The sequence below is a fragment of the Eubalaena glacialis genome, chromosome 5 (genome assembly GCF_028564815.1).
Source record: "Eubalaena glacialis isolate mEubGla1 chromosome 5, mEubGla1.1.hap2.+ XY, whole genome shotgun sequence".
Taxonomy (NCBI): Eukaryota; Metazoa; Chordata; class Mammalia; order Artiodactyla; family Balaenidae; genus Eubalaena; species Eubalaena glacialis.
The window spans coordinates 110,528,768-110,548,408 of NC_083720.1; the positions used below are offsets into that span (position 1 = coordinate 110,528,768).

Here is a 19,641-nt window from a genome sequence, read left to right on the forward strand (position 1 = left end):
TGGATGCACATCTGTGTGGTTGTAGGGATGGAAGACCAGTTTCAGTGTTCATGGAATTCAAATACCAGAAACTTTTTAAACACTCGTACATTAAATTTATTTTTTAATTAGTATGAGGTTCTTTTTAGTTACCTAAAATATTAATCTCTTTAATTCCTTATATAATGCTCTGAGATTCCAGCCAGAATACCCTTGATATATGTGCTTATGTACAATTCTTGGCTAAAATATATTGCCAACATGCAAAAAGAATTTAGCCATTTTCCCACTTATTCATGGACCCATTTATTCTTCTCCCATAAAACATTCCTTAGTTCAGTTGATGGTACCACACATAGATCTTCCCAAGCCAGAACCTGGAGGGCATTCTTACTTCCTTCCTCCTTTCGCCTCACTTCCCACAACTAGTCAGTCCTGCTGCCTTCTTAGTATTTATCTCATGTTCTTGAAGTGAATCCCCTATTCTAGGGATCCTCTTCTTTTGTCTGGATTGCTACAATGTTTCCTAAGTAAGCTCTTCCCTCCATCCTTACATCTCTTTAGTTCTCTGGCCACACTGCTGTTCAAGTGACTTTTCAATATGCAAATCTTACTCTGCTTATTCTAGGATAAAGGCTGATTTCCTTCTCAATGTCTCTTTCAAGATTTTCCCCTGTCTCTTCCCCCAGCCCCTTCTCTAGGTATTTCCCTTACAGCCTAGTTTCTCACCTCTACTTCATTCAGCCCCTGACACTACAGTATGCTTGCCTCTTGCTTCTTCCTCCAGCCAGAAAACTCTTAACTGCCTCCTGGCTAAATCCTAACTCATATTCAGAATTTGGCTCCTATGTAACCTCCTACTTAAAAACTCTCTGGTCTCCCAGGATTCCCATGTTGATAAATGCTTTATTTGATTCTGGCCTTATGTCTTACTCCTATAATCATCAATTCACTTGTCATTTCCCACATTAGAGTATAATTAGAGTATAATCTTTAGGATTGGAGTTAGGCTTTTTCCTCAGGGTATTCTGAATCAGATATAAGTTAGATGCTCAATAAGTTGTTGTATGAATGAAATAGTTGCTTTAATATGGGAAAAGTACTGCACCAGATATTATGGCCACAGAGAAGGAAGCACAGATTATACACACAAATAGCCAATCATCTGTGGGATTATACAGACAATATTACTTGTTGAGGAAGTAAATCTCATCAGTAAAGGATGCTAAAGCAGTTCTGAGAGGGGTGCCTAAACTGAGCTGCACCGTGGAATGAGGAAGGCTTCTTGGAGTTGGTTTGTGCTTCATCTTCAAAGATGATTCAAACTTGACTAGGGAGTTACTATTGAAATAGATTTTAAAATATTTCAGTAATTAATCTCACCATTATGGCTCAGATGACTTGGGATTTCTTTTAACATTCCTTATCTTAAAATAATTTTAAATCTAAATTTTATTTATTACATATAAAAGTTTAAGGGAGCCATGGATGTATGAAAAAGTTAATTAGGTAGTGCTAAGTTGATTAGATATAGTTTTATTTCTTCCCCTACTCTAGAGTTTATCAAGGTTTTGGGGAAAGAGATTTATATAATACATTATTGTCTGTTTTATTTAGAGTTAGTAAAATTGTAAAGTGTTCTTATAAAAAAATGGAAAAAGGATTCTCAATCTTTGATATTTGGTGGATGTTGTAGACATTTGCTTGGGAAAATATCTGTAGATATAAATACAATCAGCAGTAAATTTAACCATATTGTTAATAACACAAGAATTTGTAATAATTTCTCAGCCACACACAATCCAAGTAGCATTTATACAATTCAAACACAATTTTCTATCTTGGAAGAGGTAAGTTACACTAGACTCATGTGATGCAAAAGTGAGATGGATCATAGAATAAAGAACTTTTTATTATTAACTATTTTTTAACTTTGGCGAAACACATAACATTAGACCTGTCCTATTAACAAACTTCTAATTGCACAATACAGTACTGTTAACTATATACACATTGCTTTACAGCAGATCTCTAGAACTTTTCCAGCTTGCATGACTGAAACTGAAACTCTATACCTATTGAACAGCAGCTCCCTGTTCCTGTCCTCCCAAACTCTGGCAACCACCATTTTACTTTCCACCTCTTTGAGTCTGACTACTTTAGAAACCTCCTGCAGTATTTGTCCTTCTGTGTGTGACTGGCTTATTGCACTTAGAATAGTGTCCTCAGGGTTCATCCATGTTGTTAGCACATGACAGATTTCTTTCTGTTTTAAGGCTGAATAATATTCCATTGTATGTATATACCACATTTTCTTTATTCATTCATCCAGTGATGGACATTTAGTTTGTTTCTATCTCTTGGCTACTCTGAAAAATGCTTCAATGAATATGTGAGTGTATGTATTTCTTCAAGATTCTGTTTTCAGTTCTTTTGCATCAATATCCAGAAGTAGAGTTGCTGGATAATTTGGTAGTTCTATTTATAATTTCTGAGGAAACTCATACTGTTTTCCACAGTGACTGCACCATTTTACTTTCCTACCAACAGTTAAAATGGTTCCAATTTCTCCACATCCTCACCAACACTTGTTATTTCCTGTTTTTTGATAATGGCCATCTTAACAAGTGTGAGGTGATATCTCATAGTGGTTTTGATTTGCATTCCCCTGCTGATTAGTGATGTTGAGCAGTCTTTTCATGTATCTATTGGCCGTTTGTATGTCTTCTTTGAACTGTCTATTCAAGTCCTTTGCCCATTTTAAAATTTGGTTATTTGGGGTTTGTTGTTCTTTGTTTGCTTTTTTGCTATTGAGTTGTAAGAGTTCCTTATATATTTTGGATAGTAACCCCTTATGAGATGCATGATTTGCATATGTTTTCTTCCATTCCAAAGATTGCTTTTCACTCTATTGATTGTTTCCTTCACTGCACAGAAGCTTTTTAGATTGATGTAGTCCCCCTTGTCTATTTTTGCTTTTAAAGCCTGTACTTTTAGTGTCAATATCTGAGCAATCATTGCCAAGATCACAGTTATGGAACTTTTCACATATGTTTTTTCTTCTAGGAATTTTACAATTTTGGGTCTTCCTTTTAACTCTTTAATCCACTTTGAGTTGATTTTTGTGTATAATGAAAGAAAAGGGTCCAATTTTATTCTTTTGTATGTGTATATCTAATTTCCCCAACACCATTTCTGGAAGAGACTATCCTTTCTATGTTGTACAGTCTTGGCACCCTTGTTGAAGATCCCAGTTTACTGTTTAGGTGTGGGTTTATTTTTGGCTCTTTATTCTGTCCCATTGGTCTATAAGTCTCTCTTATGCCAGTACCATACTCTTAATTACTGTAGATTTGTAATATGTTTTGAAGTCAAGAAGTGTGAGGCTTCCAGCTTTGTTCTTTTTTCTTAAGGTTGTTTTGGCTATTTAGGGTTTGTGGTTCTATATGAATTTTAAGCACTTTTCCCCATTTCTGCAAAAAACACCACTGGGAATTTGATAGGGATTGCACTGAATCTGTAGATTGCTTTGGGCAGTAAGGATAACATTTTAACAATATTAAGTCTTCCAATCAATGAACACATTTTTTTGTCTCCCTAAATTTCTTTCAGTAATGTTTTGTAGTTTTCACCTTACTTGTCTTTTGCCTTATTGGTTAAGTTTATTCCTAAATATTTTATTCTTTTTGGTGTTCTTATAAATGGGGTTGTTTTCTTAATTTCCTTTTCATATTGTTTGTTGTTAGTTTATGCGACTGATTTTGTGTGTTGATTTTGTATTCTGTAATTTTGTTGAGTATTTTTTATTACTTCTAACAGTATTTTTTTTTGTCTGTGGAATCTTTATAATTTTGTACATATAAGATCATGTCATCTGCCTAGAGAGATAGAAGTTTAACTTCTGAATTATGTTTCATTTTAGAGTAATTTTGATTAGGAGAGTGATAATAATTTGCCTTTGTATATTTCTTTATGCCTTTTTTCTCTTAAATAAGACTGCATTTTGTAGCTCAAAGATACATTCTAACAATTAAGCGCACAGTCTTCCTACCTGTGTCAGAGGTATCTAAGGGTTAAAAAGAGATCTTTGAGCATCACAATACTTGACTCCTACAACACAATTTTATGAAGTACATATTAATAAGATACCCACTTTACAGAAGAGAAAACTGAAGTTGAAGCTTTTGAGACTTGCTTGTATGACATAATTAACAAGGGGTAATGCCATGACTCAACTTCTCTTTTCTCATCCACATAGCTTTCTGAGTAAATGGACAGACTATGTATTTAACTTAGTAGTACCATCTTTTCCTTGTTAATTTTCCTTTAGTTCTTTTAATATTAAAGTTTTTTTAATATATCTTCACATGAATCAACAAATGGCCAGGAAAGTTGATGAAATTTTCTGAAATAGTGATCATGTAGCCTGGGACAGCCACACTTATTGAGGAAAATGCACAAATGATTACCACAACTTGACAATATGTGTTTGTACTTCTTGAATTATAAGCAGGTGCTATATAATAGATTTATTTAATTTTTGAATTATATTCTGTTTTTTTACATTTTAGAGAGTTTTATCTTTTTTATCAGAACCGTAGTGTTTGTTTACATTTGTGAGTCAAATATATTTAATTTTTTAAATTCCATTTTAGGAAATCCAGTACCAGCATTCTATGTGGCTTAGTGGAGTTTTCGATTATTTCAGAATTTATTTCTAAACTACTGTAAATTGCAGCTTTTTTTCATTGAAACACACTCAATTCCCAAATGACTATTCAGCATCTAAACTGATCCTAGTTAGAAGCACATTGTCTGCATTAATAAATCTTAACAAATTTTCCTTTTTCTAAGGGTTCTTGTAATGTCACATTTACCAGTATCCTTAGATGATTCTTGGAAAGTGCTGATTATATATTTTTTTACCTTGAGCATTTTTGTTTCATTCTGAAATTGCTTTTATCTGCCTATTCATCAGAATAAACACTGCTTGCTCTTACTTTAAATTTATTTTGTTGTGCAAACATAATATCTGTGTTTCTAAATAAATATTTATATCTTATCAGACTGTTTTTACAGCTCTATTTTATGTTTTCAAAGCCATCATCTTTGTTTCTTCATTTAAATCAAGATATGCAGACCATTTATAATTTACTGATTTGATGAGACAAGAGTTCACTTGCTGGGAGCTAAGGTTCTATAATATGGTAGTATATCAGTTTTTATTTCAGTCCCTTCAGAGGGAAGGAGCTGTTCTTTCAAATTGTTGAGTGAAGGTTATAAACATGTTTATATAAATCTTTATATAAACTGGCTGCAGTATAGGAATTATTCTTGAATTAAGGATACTCAAAGCAGCCTAGGTTCATGTGGCTCATACCATGTCTTGCAAAAACAACAAGAAAATCCATTATAGAATGCTTCTAACTACAAACCTTGGCTGAAACAGAGTTAATTATGCTCTGTTCTTGCCTTTGTTGAAATGGCCTATAGATATCAATCACACAGATCTTGAGGCTGTGTAGCTGATTATTATTTGCTATTTCAGATGACTGGTAATCACTTCCAAGAAATTAGAAAGGCTTAGTAAGAGGAAAATATAATTGCTTTTCCAGTAATTTCTACTTATGATTGACAGAAAACAGAGAATAAATAAATGTCTACATCTTATTTGAAAATTTGAATCTTCCGTGATTTTTTTTTTTAAAGTTTGTTTCTACTTTTTTTAAAATTTATTTATTTTATTTATTTATTTTTGGCCGCATCGTGTCTTTGTTGCTGCACGTGGGCTTTCTCTAGTTGTGGCCAGCGGGGGCTACTCTTCAGTGCAGTGTGCGGGCTTCTCATTGCGTTGGCTTCTCTTGTTGCGGAGCACGGGCTCTAGGTGCGCAGGCTTCCGTAGTTGTGGCGCACGGGCTTAGTTGCTCTGTGGCATGTGGGATCTTCCCGGACCAGGGCTCGAACCTGTGCCCTCTGCATTGGCAGGCTGATTCTTAACCAGTGCACCACCAGGGAAGCCCTTCCATGATGTTTTTATCTTTCAATTTTTTTCCAGTTTATTTTGAAAAAAAATTTTCGTTGTGTGTGACATTTTGGCACCTCTTATTGATTATTTATTCATTATTATTTAAGATTTCTTTATTCAACTTTGATATGGTATTCATTATTAAAATTAACCTCACTCTACACCAAATATACTAATGGAATGTTTCGTGTGGTCCCAGAGCCACATCAACTAGGTATCCACTGGCCTGAAGCTGAATATGGGTGACGTATAAGTTGGCTACTGGCTCCTTGAGAATGAATGAGAAAGGTTTCCATGAGGAAGAACTTTGTGGTTCTTCAGGTTATTTATCTCATAATCTTGTTATATGGTTAGCTATAGTAATCCGATTAAGTATACTGAAATTCTAGTAAGAAAGACGTAAAGAGAAATTACTTAGAAAGGAAAAGTGTTTTATAAAATACAAATATAGGGATTCCCTGGTGGCGCAGTGGTTAAGAGTCCACCTGCCAATGCAGGGCACACGGGTTCGAGCCCTGGTCTGGGAGGATTCCCACATGCCGCGAAGCGGCTAGGCCCGTGAGCCACAATTGCTGAGCTTGCGCGTCTGGAGCCTGTGCTCCGCAACGGGAGAGGCCGCGACAGTGAGAGGGCCACGCACCGCGATGAAGAGTGGCCCCCGCTTGCCACAACTAGAGAAAGCCCTCGCACAGAAACGAAGACCCAACACAGCCATAAATAAATAAATAAATAAATTTATTAAAAAAAAAAAAAAAAAACAAATATATATTCTTGTCTAACACCAAAAGACTGGAGATTTTATTTATGAGGCCAATGTCTTTCATAAAAATTAGAGAATAATCTTATCTTTTTCATCTTTTAAGAAAATAAAACTTTTTTTTTTCTTTCAGCATGTGGAGAAACCCTACAAGAATCCAATGGCAACCTTTCCTCCCCAGGATTTCCAAATGGCTACCCATCTTATACACACTGCATCTGGAGAGTTTCTGTGACCCCAGGAGAGAAGGTAGTTTATCCCATCAAGAGTTCTCCTTTAATCTCAGATGCAAAGGTTCATTTTCTTTCAAATATAATTTACTTTGTTTTTTATTCTTGTTTGATTAGTAAAATAGCTCAGAAATTTTATAATGGAAATTACTCAAACTCCAGGAATTTTTTGAAAGATGTAATTTTAAAAGAAATGGTAAATGGTCTAAAAGGGTTGACATAATACAAATTATGTACTCAGACACACTGAAATTAAAAGTCAGTATCAGATGGATAACTAGAAAAATCCCGCACATTTTAAAATTGAGAAATACACATTAAATATTCAATTCATTCAAGAAGATATTGTGATGAAAATTAGAAATTATTTTCAATTATAACAAAAATACTGAAAATACCAAACCTGTAAGATGCACCTAAAGCAGTACTTAGAAGGAAATTCACAGACCTAAATGCTCATATTAGGAAATAAGAAATACCCAAAACTAATGAGATTGACATCCACATAAAGAGACTAGAAAAAGAGCAATAAAATAAATGAAAAAGTACATAAAGGAGGAAGTAATAAATAAAAGATAAAGTTGAAAATATCATGGTATTGTACAAAGTGTGGACAAAGTTGGTACTTGAAGCAATTTAGAAAAATAGAGAAATGGGTGAAAAGAGATCAAGAAAAAAAAGAATAACAGAGAAAGCACAATTAGCTAATATTTAGAATAAAAAGATTATTATAACAATAGATACTTTAGGCACCAAAAGAACATTTTGAGCATTATGCCAATAACTTTAAAATTGTAAATGAAATGGGCAAATTACTACAAAATATTACTTACTAAATTCTTATTTGAGAAGAAATAAAAAGCTTGAATGTTCCTATAACCACTAAAGAAATCAAATTATTATTTTATTGAATTATTAGTCAAAATTTTTTCAACAATGAAATCCAGGCTCAGATGGCTTCATCAGTGAGTTCTACACAACAACCAAATAAGAATTAAGTATAATCTTATATAAATTCTTCCAGGGAATAAAATAAAAGATACCCTCTCCTATTTATATGGCTAGCAAAACCTTGATAGCCATCCTGATGACAAGAACTGTGTAAGAAAGGAAAATTTTAACCCAGACTCACACTTGAATATGTATGTAAAATCCTCCCCACATTAGCAAACCAAATGCAAATATATATGACTGTGTATGTATGTATGTATCTATCTATCAATCTGTAAATATATAAATAATATATAATATATATATATTTCAAGGGCAGATATATGCATGGATATGTGTATATATGTATGATATATTATGTATATATGTTTGTGTGTATATGTATCTGTAAATATATACAAGCACCATTAGACGAGTATCTCAATTAAATCAAGAAAAATAATCTATTAATGATTTAACAACAACAACAAAGCCTGAGCAAACTAGGAATATAAGAATATTAATCTTATAAAGAGAAGCAACAAAAATTAGTGCAAATACCATTATCATTAGGGTAATTCTGAAAGTATTTCCTTTGAGATAGGTAAAAAACCAAGTATGTCCACCAGTCCTCTTCTTTTTTTAACATTTTGGTGGAAATAGTAGCATGTTAAGGCAAGAAAATGAAATTACACATGTAAGAATTAAAAAGGAAGACATAAAATTCCTTTTATCATATTGTTTGGTTATAGAATTTAAAATTATTAAGAAGTGAAATGAATAAATCTATTAATTTCTGGATTCTGTCTGGAATGCTAACCTTAAAAGTCTTCCCAGACCAAGATTGTAATGATATCAATTTTTGGTTTTTACTAGTTATTAAATGATTTTTGTCCTTCGCCTTTGACTAATTCATCTGGAATGACTCATATACACTTTGAGTTTTGGTGGAAAAGCAAATGTAGTTAAGAAAGTTTCAACTCCCTGAAAATTGAGTGTTGTTACGAGTATCATGGGTATGGAGTTGTCCAGGATGTTGCAATACTCACAATGAAAACTAAATGAAACTCTTGCGTAGCATAAACAGATTTTATACATAAAAAGTTACAACTGACTTGTAATACATGAATGCATACATAATTCTTTATAGAGTTATTTTTAAGCATTATGAGTCTATGTTGTAATATAGTTATAGGTGTTGATCAATTTCTGTTTAGATCCTTTGAATAAGCCCCTGAAAGCATATTATGAAAATCATTAAAGAGGTACTGAAGAGCAAGATATAAAAGATGATAAAGCTTCAGAGAAAGTTTAAAATTGTACATGATATTTTTTTTTCAGTTTTTCTTAGTTTTTTTAAAACATTTTTATTGGAGTCTAGTTGATTTACAATGTTATGTTAGTTTCAGGTGTATAGCAAAGTGAATCAGTTTTACATATACATATATCCACTCTTTTTTAGATTCTGTTCCCATATAGGCCATTACAGAGTATTGAGTAGAGTTCCCTGTGCTATAGAGTAGGCCCTTTTTAGTTATCTATTTTATATATAGTAATGTGTGTATGTCAATCCCAATCTCCCACTTTATCCCTTCCCCCCCCTTACCCCCTGGTAACCATAAGTTTGTTTTCTACATCTGTAACTCTATTTATGTTTTGTAGATGTTCATTTGTACCATTTTTAAAGATTCTACATATAAGTTATATCATATGACATTTGTCTTTCTCTGTCTGACTTATTTCACTCAATATGACAATCTCTAGATCCATCCTTGTTGCTGCAATATACATGAGTTTTTAAAATAAAGCATTGTAGAATATGGAAAGTTTTGGCACAAGATTAATCAAATTAAATCAGTTTGTAAGAGCAAGATAATACCTGGGAAAAAAGTTTCTCCTATCTAACTTCAGTACCCATATCATCAGCATTCAAAGTTTATTCAGTTTTCTTGTATGTAGGATTACTAATAAAATGGTATTTTCCAAAATGTTGCAAATAGGAAGAAATAAACAAATCTATCATTTTTTCTCCTATTTTTTTAATATTGTGTACAATTACACAATATTGTGTGAGCAAATAAATTTATTGTTATAAGTGGCCAATGAACAATATTAACTCATTTTTTTATTCTTATATTTTTATTATTTTCTTTCAATATTTAAGTTCATTCTGCTCTTCTTTTATATTTTATTGAAGTATTGTTGATTTACAGTTTTATATTAGTTTCAGGTGTACAGCATAGTGATTCAGTATTTTTACAGATTATACTCCATTAAAATTATTACAAGATAATGGCTATAGTTATCTGTGCTGTACAATATATCCTTTTTCTTACTTATTTTATACATAGTAGTTTTTATCTTTTATTCCCATGCCCTTGATTTGTCCCTCCTCCTCTACCTCTCCCTTCTGGTAACTACAAGTTTGTTTTCTACATCTGTGAGTCTGTTTCTGTTTTGTATATACATTCATTTGTATTATATTTTAGAATCCACATATAAGTGATTTCATACAGTATCTGTCTTTCTCCATCTAACTTTGTTTCACTAAGCATAATATTCTCTGGATCCATCCATGTTGCTGCAAATGGCAGAATTTCATTCTTTTTATGGCTAATATTGCTATATACATAGGAATGTATATATATATATATGGCACATCTTCTATATCCATTCATCTGTAGGTTGACACTTGGGTGCTTCCATATCTTGGCTATTGTAAATAGAGCTGCTGTGAACGTTGGGGTGCATGTATCCTTTTGAATTAGTGTTGTCATTTTTTCCAGATATATACCCAGGGATCAAATTGCTGAATCATATGATAGTTCAATTTTTAGTTTTTTGAGGAACCTCCATACTGTTTTCTAGAGTGGCTGCACCAATATACTTTCCCACCAATAGTGTAGGAGGGTTCTCTTTTCTCCACATCCTCTCCAACATTTGCTATTTGTAGACTTTTTTATTATAGCCATTCTGACAGGTGTGAGGTGATATCCCCTTGTGGTTTTGATTTGCATTTCTCTAATAATTAGCCATATTGAGCATCTCTTCATGTGCCTGTTGGCCATCTGTATGTCTTTTTGGAGAAATGTCTGTCAGAAGATTCTTTCCAGTTTTTGATTGGATTGCCTTTTTTTTATATTGAGTTGTATGAGCTGTTTATGTATTTTGGATATTAACCCCTTGTCAGTCATATCATTTGCAAACATCTTCTCCCATTCAGTAAGTTGTCTTTTTGTTTTGTTGATGGTTTCCTTTCCTGTGCAAAAGCTTTTAAGTTTAATTAGGTCCCATTTGTTTATTTTTGCTCTTATTTCTTTTGCCTTAGGAGACAGATCAAAAAAATATTGCTACTATTTATGTCAAAGAGTGCTCTGCCTATGTTCTCTTCAAGGATTTTTATGGTTTCTGGTCTTTCATTTAGGTCTTTAATACATTTTGAGTTTTTTTTTTTTTAACATATTTATTGGAGTATAATTGCTTTACAATGGTGTGTTAGTTTCTGCTTTATAACAAAGTGAATCAGTTATACATATACATATGTTCCCATATCTCTTCCCTCTTGCATCTCCCTCCCTCTCACCTTTCCTATCCCACCCCTCTAGGTTGTCACAAAGCACAGAGCTGATCTCCCTGTGCTATGCGGTTGCTTCCCACTAGCTACCTATTTTACGTTTGGTAGTGTATATATGTCCATGCCACTCTCTCACTTTGTCACAGCTTGCCCTTCCCCCTCCCCATATCCTCAAGTCCATTCTCTAGTAGGTCTGTGTCTTTATTCCCTTCTTGCCACTAGGTTCTTCATGACCTTTTTTTTTTTCTTCCTTAGATTCCATATATAAGTGTGAGCATACTGTATTTGTTTTTCTCTTTCTGACTTACTTCACTCTGTATGACAGACTCTAGGTCCATCCACCTCACTACAAATAACACAATTTCGTTTCTTTTTATGGCTGAGTAATATTCCATTGTATATATGTGCCACATATTCTCTATCCATTCATCCGATGATGGACACTTAAGTTGTTTCCATGTCCTGGCTATTGTAAATAGAACTGCAATGAACATTTTGGTACATGACTCTTTTTGAATTATGGTTTTCTCAGTGTATATGCCCAGTAGTGGGATTGCTGGGTCATACGGTAGTACTAATTTTAGTTTTTTAAGGAACCTCCATACTGTTCTCCATAGAGGCTGTATCAATTTACATTCTCACCAACCAGTGCAAGAGTGTCCCCTTTTCTCCACACCCTCTCCAGCATTTATTGCTTCTAGATTTTTTAATGATGGCCATTCTGACCGGTGTGAGAGGATATCTCAATATAGTCTTGATTTGCATTTCTCTAATGATTAATGATGTTGAGCATTCTTTCATGTGTTTGTTGGCAATCTGTATATCTTCTTTGGAGAAATGTCTATTTAGGTCTTCTGTCCATTTTTGGATTGAGTTGTTTGTTTTTTTGTTATTGAGCTGCATGCGCTGCTTGTAAATTTTAGACACTAATCCTTTGTCAGTTGCTTCATTTGGAAATATTTTCTCCCATTCTGAGGGTTGTCTTTTGGTCTTGTTTATGGTTTCCTTTGCTGTGCAAAAGCTTTTAAGTTTCATTAGGTCCCAAATGTTTATTTTTGTTTTTCTTCCCATTTCTCTAGGAGGTGGGTCAAAAAGGATCTTGCTGTGATTTATGTCATAGAGTGTTCTGCCTGTTTTCCTCTAAGGGTTTGATAGTGTCTGGCCTTACATTTAGGTCTTTAATCCATTTTGAATTTATTTTTGTGTATGGTGTTACGGAGTGTTCTAATTTCATTCTTTTACATGTACCAGTCCAGTTTTCCCAGCACCACTTATTGAAGAGGCTGTCTTTTCTCCACTTTATATGCTTACCTCCTTTATCAAAAATAAGGTGACCATATGTGTGTGGGTTTATCTCTGGGCTTTCTATGCTGTTCCATTGATCTATGTTTCTGTTTTTGTGCCAGTACCATACTGTCTTGATTACTGTAGCTTTGTAGTATAGGCTGAAGTCAGGGAGCCTGATTCCTCCAGCTCCATTTTTCGTTCTCAAGATTGCTTTGGCTATTCGGGGTCTTTTGTGTTTCCATACAAATTGTGAAATTTTTTGTTCTAGTTCTGTGAAAAATGCCAGTGGTAGTTTGATAGGGATTGCATTGAATCTGTAGATTGCTTTGGGTAGTAGAGTCATTTTCACAATGTTGATGTTTCCAATCCAAGAACATGGCATATCTCTCCATCTATTTGTATCATCTTTAATTTCTTTCATCAGTGTCTTATAATTTTCTGCATACAGGTCATTTGTCTCCTTAGGTAGGTTTATTCCTAGATATTTTATTCTTTTTGTTGCAATGGTAAATGGCAGTGTTTTCTTAAATTCACTTTCAGATTTTTCATCATTAGTGTATAGGAATGCCAGAGATTTCTGTGCACTAATTTTGTATCCTGCTACTCTACCAAATTCATTGATTAGCTCTAGTAGTTTTCTGGTAACATCTTTAGGATTCTCTATGTTTAGTACCATGTCATCTGCAAACAGTTACAGCTTCACTTTTTCTTTTCCAATTTAGATTCCTTTATTTCTTTTTCTTCTCTGATTGCTGTGGCTAAAACCTCCAAAACTATGTTGAATAAGAGTGGGCAACCTTGTCTTATTCCTGATCTTAGTGGAAATGGTTTCAGTTTTTCACCATTGAAGACGATGTTGGCTGTGGGTTTGTCATATATGGCCTTTATTGAGGAAAGGAGGAAAGTTGAGGAAAGTTCCCTCTATGCCTACTTTCTGTAGGGTTTTTATCATAAATGGGTGTTGAATTTTGTCGAAAGCTTTCTCTGCATCTATTGAGATGATCATATGGTTTTTCTCCTTCAGTTTGTTAATATGGTGTATCACATTGCTTGATTTGCCTATATTGAAGAATCCTTGCATTCCTGGGATAAACCCCACTTGTCATAGTGTATGATCCTTATAAGGTGCTGTTGGATTCTGTTTGCTGGTATTTTGTTGAGGATTTCTCCATCTATGTTCATCAGTGATATTGGCCTGTAGTTTTCTTTCTTTGTGACGTCTTTGTCTGGTTTTGGTATCAGTGTGATGGTGGCCTTGTAGAATGAGTTTTGGAATGTTCCTCCATCTGCTATAGTTTGGAAGAGTTGGAGAAGGATAGGTGTTAGCTCTTCTGTAAATGTTTGATAGAATTCGCCTGTGAAGCCATGCGGTCCTGGGCTTTTGTTTGTTGGAAGATTTTTTTTTTAATTTTTATTTATTTATTTATTTTATTTATTTTTGGCTGTGTTGGGTCTTCGTTTCTGTGTGAGGGCTTTCTCTAGTTGCGGCGAGCGTGGGCCACTCTTCATCGCGGTGCACGGGCCTCTCACCGTCGCGGCCTCTCTTGTTCCAGAGCACAGGCTCCTGACGTGCAGGCTCAGTAGTTGTGGCTCACAGGCCCAGTGGCTCCGCGGCATGTGGCATCTTCCTAGACCAGGGCTCGAACCTGTGTCCCCTGCATTGGCAGGCAGAGTCTCAACCACTGCGCCTCCAGGGAAGCTCTGTTGGAAGATTTTTAATCACAGTTTCAATTTCGGTGCTTGTGATTGGTCTGTTCATATTTTCTATTTCTTCCTGGTTCAGTCTCGGTAGGTTGTGCATTTCTAAGAATTTGTCCATTTCTTCCAGGTTGTCCATTTTATTGGCATACAGTTGCTTGTTGTAATCTCTCATGATCCTTTGTATTTCTGCAGTGTCAGTTGTTACTTCTCCTTTTTCATTTCTAATTCTATTGATTTGAGTCTTCTCCCTTTTTTTCTTCATAAGTCTAGCTAAATGGTTTATCAATTTTGTTTATCTTCTCAAAGAACCAGCTTTTAGTTTTATTGATCTTTGCTATTTTTTCCTTCATTTCTTTTTCATTTATTTCTGATCTGATCTTTATGATTCTTTCCTTCTGCTAACTTTGGGGTTCTTTTGTTCTTCTTTCTCTAGTTGCTTTAGGTATAAGGTTAGTTTGTGTATTTGAGATGTTTCTTGTTTCTTAAGGTAGGATTGTATTGCTATAAACTTCCCTCTTAGAACTGCTTTTGCTGCATCCCATAGGTTTTCCTTTTGGGTCGTCATATTTTCATTGTCATTTTTTCTAGGTATTTTTTTATTTCCTCTTTGATTTCATCAGTGCTCTCTTGGTTGTTAAGTAGTGTGTTGTTTAGCCTCCATGTGTTTGTATTTCTTACAGATTTTTTTCCTGTAATTGATATCTAGTCTCATAGCGCTGTGGTCAGAAAAGATACTTGATACGATTTCAGTTTTCTTAAATTTACCAAGGCTTGATTTGTGACCCAAGAAATGATCTATCCTGGAGAGTGTTCCATAAGCACTTGAGAAGAATGTGTATTCTGTTGTTTTGGGATGGAATCTGCTATAAATATCCATTAAGTCCATCTTGTTTAACATATCATTTAAAGCTTGTGTTTCCTTATTTATTTTCATTTTGGATGATCTGTCCATTGGTGAAAGTGGGGTGTTAAAGTCCCCTACTATGATTGTGTTACTGTCGATTTCCCCTTTTATGGCTGTTAGTATTTGCCTTATGTATTGAGGTGCTCCTATGTTGGGTGCATAAGTATTTACAATTGTTATATCTTCTTCTTGGATTGATCTCTTGATCATTGTGTAGTGTCCTTCTTTGTCTCTTGTAGTACTCTTTGTTTTAAAGTCTATTTTGTCTGATATGAGAGTTGCTACTCCAGCTTTCTTTTGATTTCCATTTGCATGAAATATCATTTTCCATCCCGTCACTTTCAGTCTGTATGTGTCCCTAGGTCTGAAGTGGGTCTCTTGTAGACAGCATATATACAGATCTTGTTTTTGTTTTTGTATCCATTCAGCCAGTCTATGCCTTTTGGTTGGAGCATTTAATCCATTTACATTTAAGGTAATTATCGATGTGTATGTTCCTATTACCATTTTCTTAATTGCTTTGGGTTTATTATTGTAGGTTCTTTCCTTCTCTTGTGTTTCCTGCCTAGAGAAGTTCCTTTAGCATTTGTTGTAAAGCTGGTTTGGTGATGCTGAATTCTCTTAGCTTTTGCTTATCTGTAAAGCTTTTAATTTCTCCATCAAATCTGAATGAGATCCTTGCTGGGTAGAGTAATCTTGGTTGTAGGTTTTTCTCCTTCATCACTTTAAGTATATCCTGCCACTCCCTTCTGGCTTTCAAAGTTTCTGCTGAAAGTTCAGCTGTTAACCTTATGGGGATTCCCTTATGTGTTATTTGTTGGTTTTCCCTTGCTGCTTTTAGTGTTTGTTCTTTGTATTTAATTTCTGATAGTTTGATTAATATGTGTCTTGGCCTGTTTCTCCTTGGATTTATCCTGTATGGGACTCTCTGTGCTTTCTGGACTTGATTAACTATTTCCTTTCCCATATTAGGGAAGTTTTCAACTCTAATCTCTTCAAATATTTTCTCAGTCCCTTTCTTTTCCTCTTCTTCTTCTTGGACCCCTATAATTCGAATGTTGGTGCATTTAATGTTGTCCCAGAGGTCTCTGAGACTGTCCTCAGTTCTTTTCATTCTTTTTTCTTTATTCTGCTCTGCAGTAGTTACTTCCACTATTTTATCTTCCAGGTTACTTATCCGTTCTTCTGCATCAGTTATTCTGCTATTGATCCCTTCTAGATAATCTTTAATTTCATTTATTGTGTTGTTCATCACTGTTTGTTTGCTCTTTAGTTCTTCTAGGTCCTTGTTAAACGTTTCTTGTATTTTCTCCATTCTATTTCCAAGATTTTGGATCATCTTTACCCTCATTATTCTTAATTCTTTTTCAGGTAGATTGCCTATTTCCTCTTCATTTGTTAGGTCTGGTGGGTTTTTGCCTTGCTCCTTCATCTGTGTGTTTCTCTGTCTTCTCATTTTGCTTAACTAACTGTGTTTGGGGTCTCCTTTTCACAGGTTGCAGGTTCGTAGTTCCTGCTGTTTTTGGTGTCTGTGCCCAGTGGCTAAGGTTGGTTTAGTGGGTTGTGTAGGCTTCCTGGTAGAGGGGACTAGTGCCTGTGTTCTGGTGGATGAGGCTGGATCTTGTCTTTCTGGTGGGCAGGTCCACATCTGGTGGTGTGTTTTGGGGTGTCTGTGGCCTTACTATGATTTTAGGCAGCCTCTGTGGTAATGGATTGGGTTGTGTTCCTGTCTTGCTAGTTGTTTGGGATAGTGCGTCCTGCACTGTAGCTTGCTGGTCATTGAGTGGAGCTGGGTCTTGGCGTTGAGATGGAGGTCTCTGGGAGATTTTTGTCGTTTGATATTACATGGAGCTGGGAGGTCTCTTGTGGACCAGTGTCCTGGACTTGGCTCTCCCATCTCACTGGCACAGCCCTGATGGCTGGCTGTAGCTGCAAGAGCCTGTCCTCCACACAGATTAGAATAAAAGGGATGAAAGAAAGAAAGAAAGAAAGAAAAGAAAGAAAGAAAGAAAGAAAGAAAGAAAGAAAGAAAGAAAGAAAGAAAGAAAGAAAGAAAGAAAGAAAGAAAGAAAGAAAGAAAGAAAAAGAAAGAAAGAAAGAGAAAGAAAGAAAGAAAAAAGAGAAAGAAAGAAGATAAAATAAAATAATTAAAATAAAAAATTATTATTAAGAAAAAAAATTTTTTAAGTAATTAAAAAAAAAAAAAACGGAAAAACAGAACCCTAGGACAAATGGTAAAATCAAAGCTATACAGACAAAATCACAGACAGAAGCATACACATATACACTCACAAAAAGAGAAAAAGGCAAATATATATATATATATATCCTTGCTCCCAAAGTCTACCTCCTCAATGTCGGGTGATTCGTTGTATATTCCGGTATTCCACAGATGCAGGGTACATCAACTTGATTGTGGAGATTTAATCCACTGCTCCTGAGGCTGCTGGGAGAAATTTCCCTTTCTCTTCTTTTTTCACACAGCTCCAGGTGTTCAGCTTTGGATCTGGACCCGCCTCTGCGTGTAGGTCGCCTGAGGGCGTCTGTTCTTTGCTCAGACAGGACGGGGTTAAAGGAGCAGCTGATTCGGGGGCTCTGGCTCACTGAGGATGGGGGGAGGGAGGGGTATGGATGCGGGGTGAGCCTGCTGCAGCAGAGGCCAGCATGACGTTGCACCAGCCTCAGGCGCGCCGTGTGTTCTCCCGGGGAAGTTGTCCCTGGATCACGGGACCCTGGCAGTGGCGGGCTGCACAGGCTCCTCGCAGGGGAGGTGTGGAGAGTGACCTGTGCTTGCTCACAGGCTTCTTGGTGGCTGCAGCAACAGCCTTAGCGTCTCATGCCCATCTCTGGGGTCTGTGCTGATAGCGGCGGCTTGCGCCCGTCTCTGGAGCTCCTTTAAGCAGCGCTCTTAATCCTCTCTCCTTGCGCACCAGGAAACAAAGAGGCAAGAAAAAGTCTCTTGCCTCTTCGGCAGCTCCAGACTTTTTCCCAGACTCCCCCCACACCAGCTAGCTGTGGCGCACTAGCCCCCTTCAGGCTGTGTTCACGTAGCCGACCCCAGTCCTCTCCCTGGGATCCGACCTCCGAAGCCCGAGCCTCAGCTCCCACCCCCCCGCCTGGCCCGGCGGGTGAGCAGACAAGCCTCTCGGGCTGGTGAGTGCTGGTCAGCACTGATCCTCTGTGCAGGAATCTCTCCACTTTGCCCTCCGCGCCCTTGTTGCTGCGCTCTCCTCCTTGGCTCCGAAGCTTCTCCCCTCCGCCACTCGCTGTCTCCGTCCACGAAGGGGCTTCCTAGTGTATGGAAACCTTTCCTCCTTCACGGCTCCCTCCCACTGGTGCAGGTCCCATCCCTATTCTTTTGTCTCTGGTTTTTCTTTTTTCTTTTGCCCTACCCAGGTGCGTGGGGAGTTTCTTTCCTTTTGGGAGGTCTGTGGTCTTCTGCCAGCGTTCAGTACGTGTTCTGTAGGAGTTGTTCTACATGTAGATGTATTTCTGATGTATTTGTGGGGAGGAAGGTGATCTCCACGTCTTACTCTTCCACCATCTTGAAGCTCGAGGCTACTCTTTTAATGGAGTCATATATAATTAGTATCTTTATCCTCCTCCCAAACCATAAAAGATGCTAAAGAAAGATTATGATTCACATTGTCACATGCTATTGTTTTGATTTGTTTTCAAGCTTGTTTTCTTCCTGAAGCAAATGAGATGTTATTATTGTTTTTTGCGCTTAACATTGATCTATATGCAGATATTTACCTAACATTTTTATTGTGATAAAAAAACATACAACATAAAATTGCTGTCTTAACCATTTTTTCAAATATTGATTGATTAATTGATTGATTGATTTAGGCTGCCCCGGGTCTTAGTTGCAACACACGGGATCTTAGTTGCGGCATGCAGACTCTTAGTTACGGTATGTGGACTTCTTAGTTGTGGCATGCAAACTCTTAGTTGTGGCATGCATGTGGATCTAGTTCCCCAACCAGGGATTGAACCTGGGCCCCCTGCATTGGGAGTGCAGAGTCTTTCCCAGTGGACCACTAAGGAAGTCCTTTAACCATTCTTAAATATACAATTTAACAGTGTTAAATACATTCACACTTTATGAAACAGTTCTCCAGAACTTTTTGATCTTGCAAAACTGAAACTCTATATCTGTTAAACAACTCTCCTTTTTCCCTTCCCCTCAGATCTGGTAAGCACCATTTACTTTCTGTTTCTTATGAATTTGACTGCTTTAGATACCTCATA

General features: G+C 36.0%; 1 protein-coding gene across 2 annotated transcripts in view; it reads left to right on the plus strand.

Moving 5' to 3' along the window:
* TLL1 (tolloid like 1) overlaps positions 1–19,641 on the plus strand; it is a 232,296-nt gene that overhangs the window by 135,215 nt on the left and 77,440 nt on the right. For both annotated transcript variants that reach the window (XM_061191578.1, XM_061191577.1), the window contains exon 9: positions 6,895–7,010. In XM_061191578.1, coding sequence (XP_061047561.1) covers positions 6,895–7,010 — 116 coding nt within the window. The remainder of the gene's footprint in view (positions 1–6,894; positions 7,011–19,641) is intronic.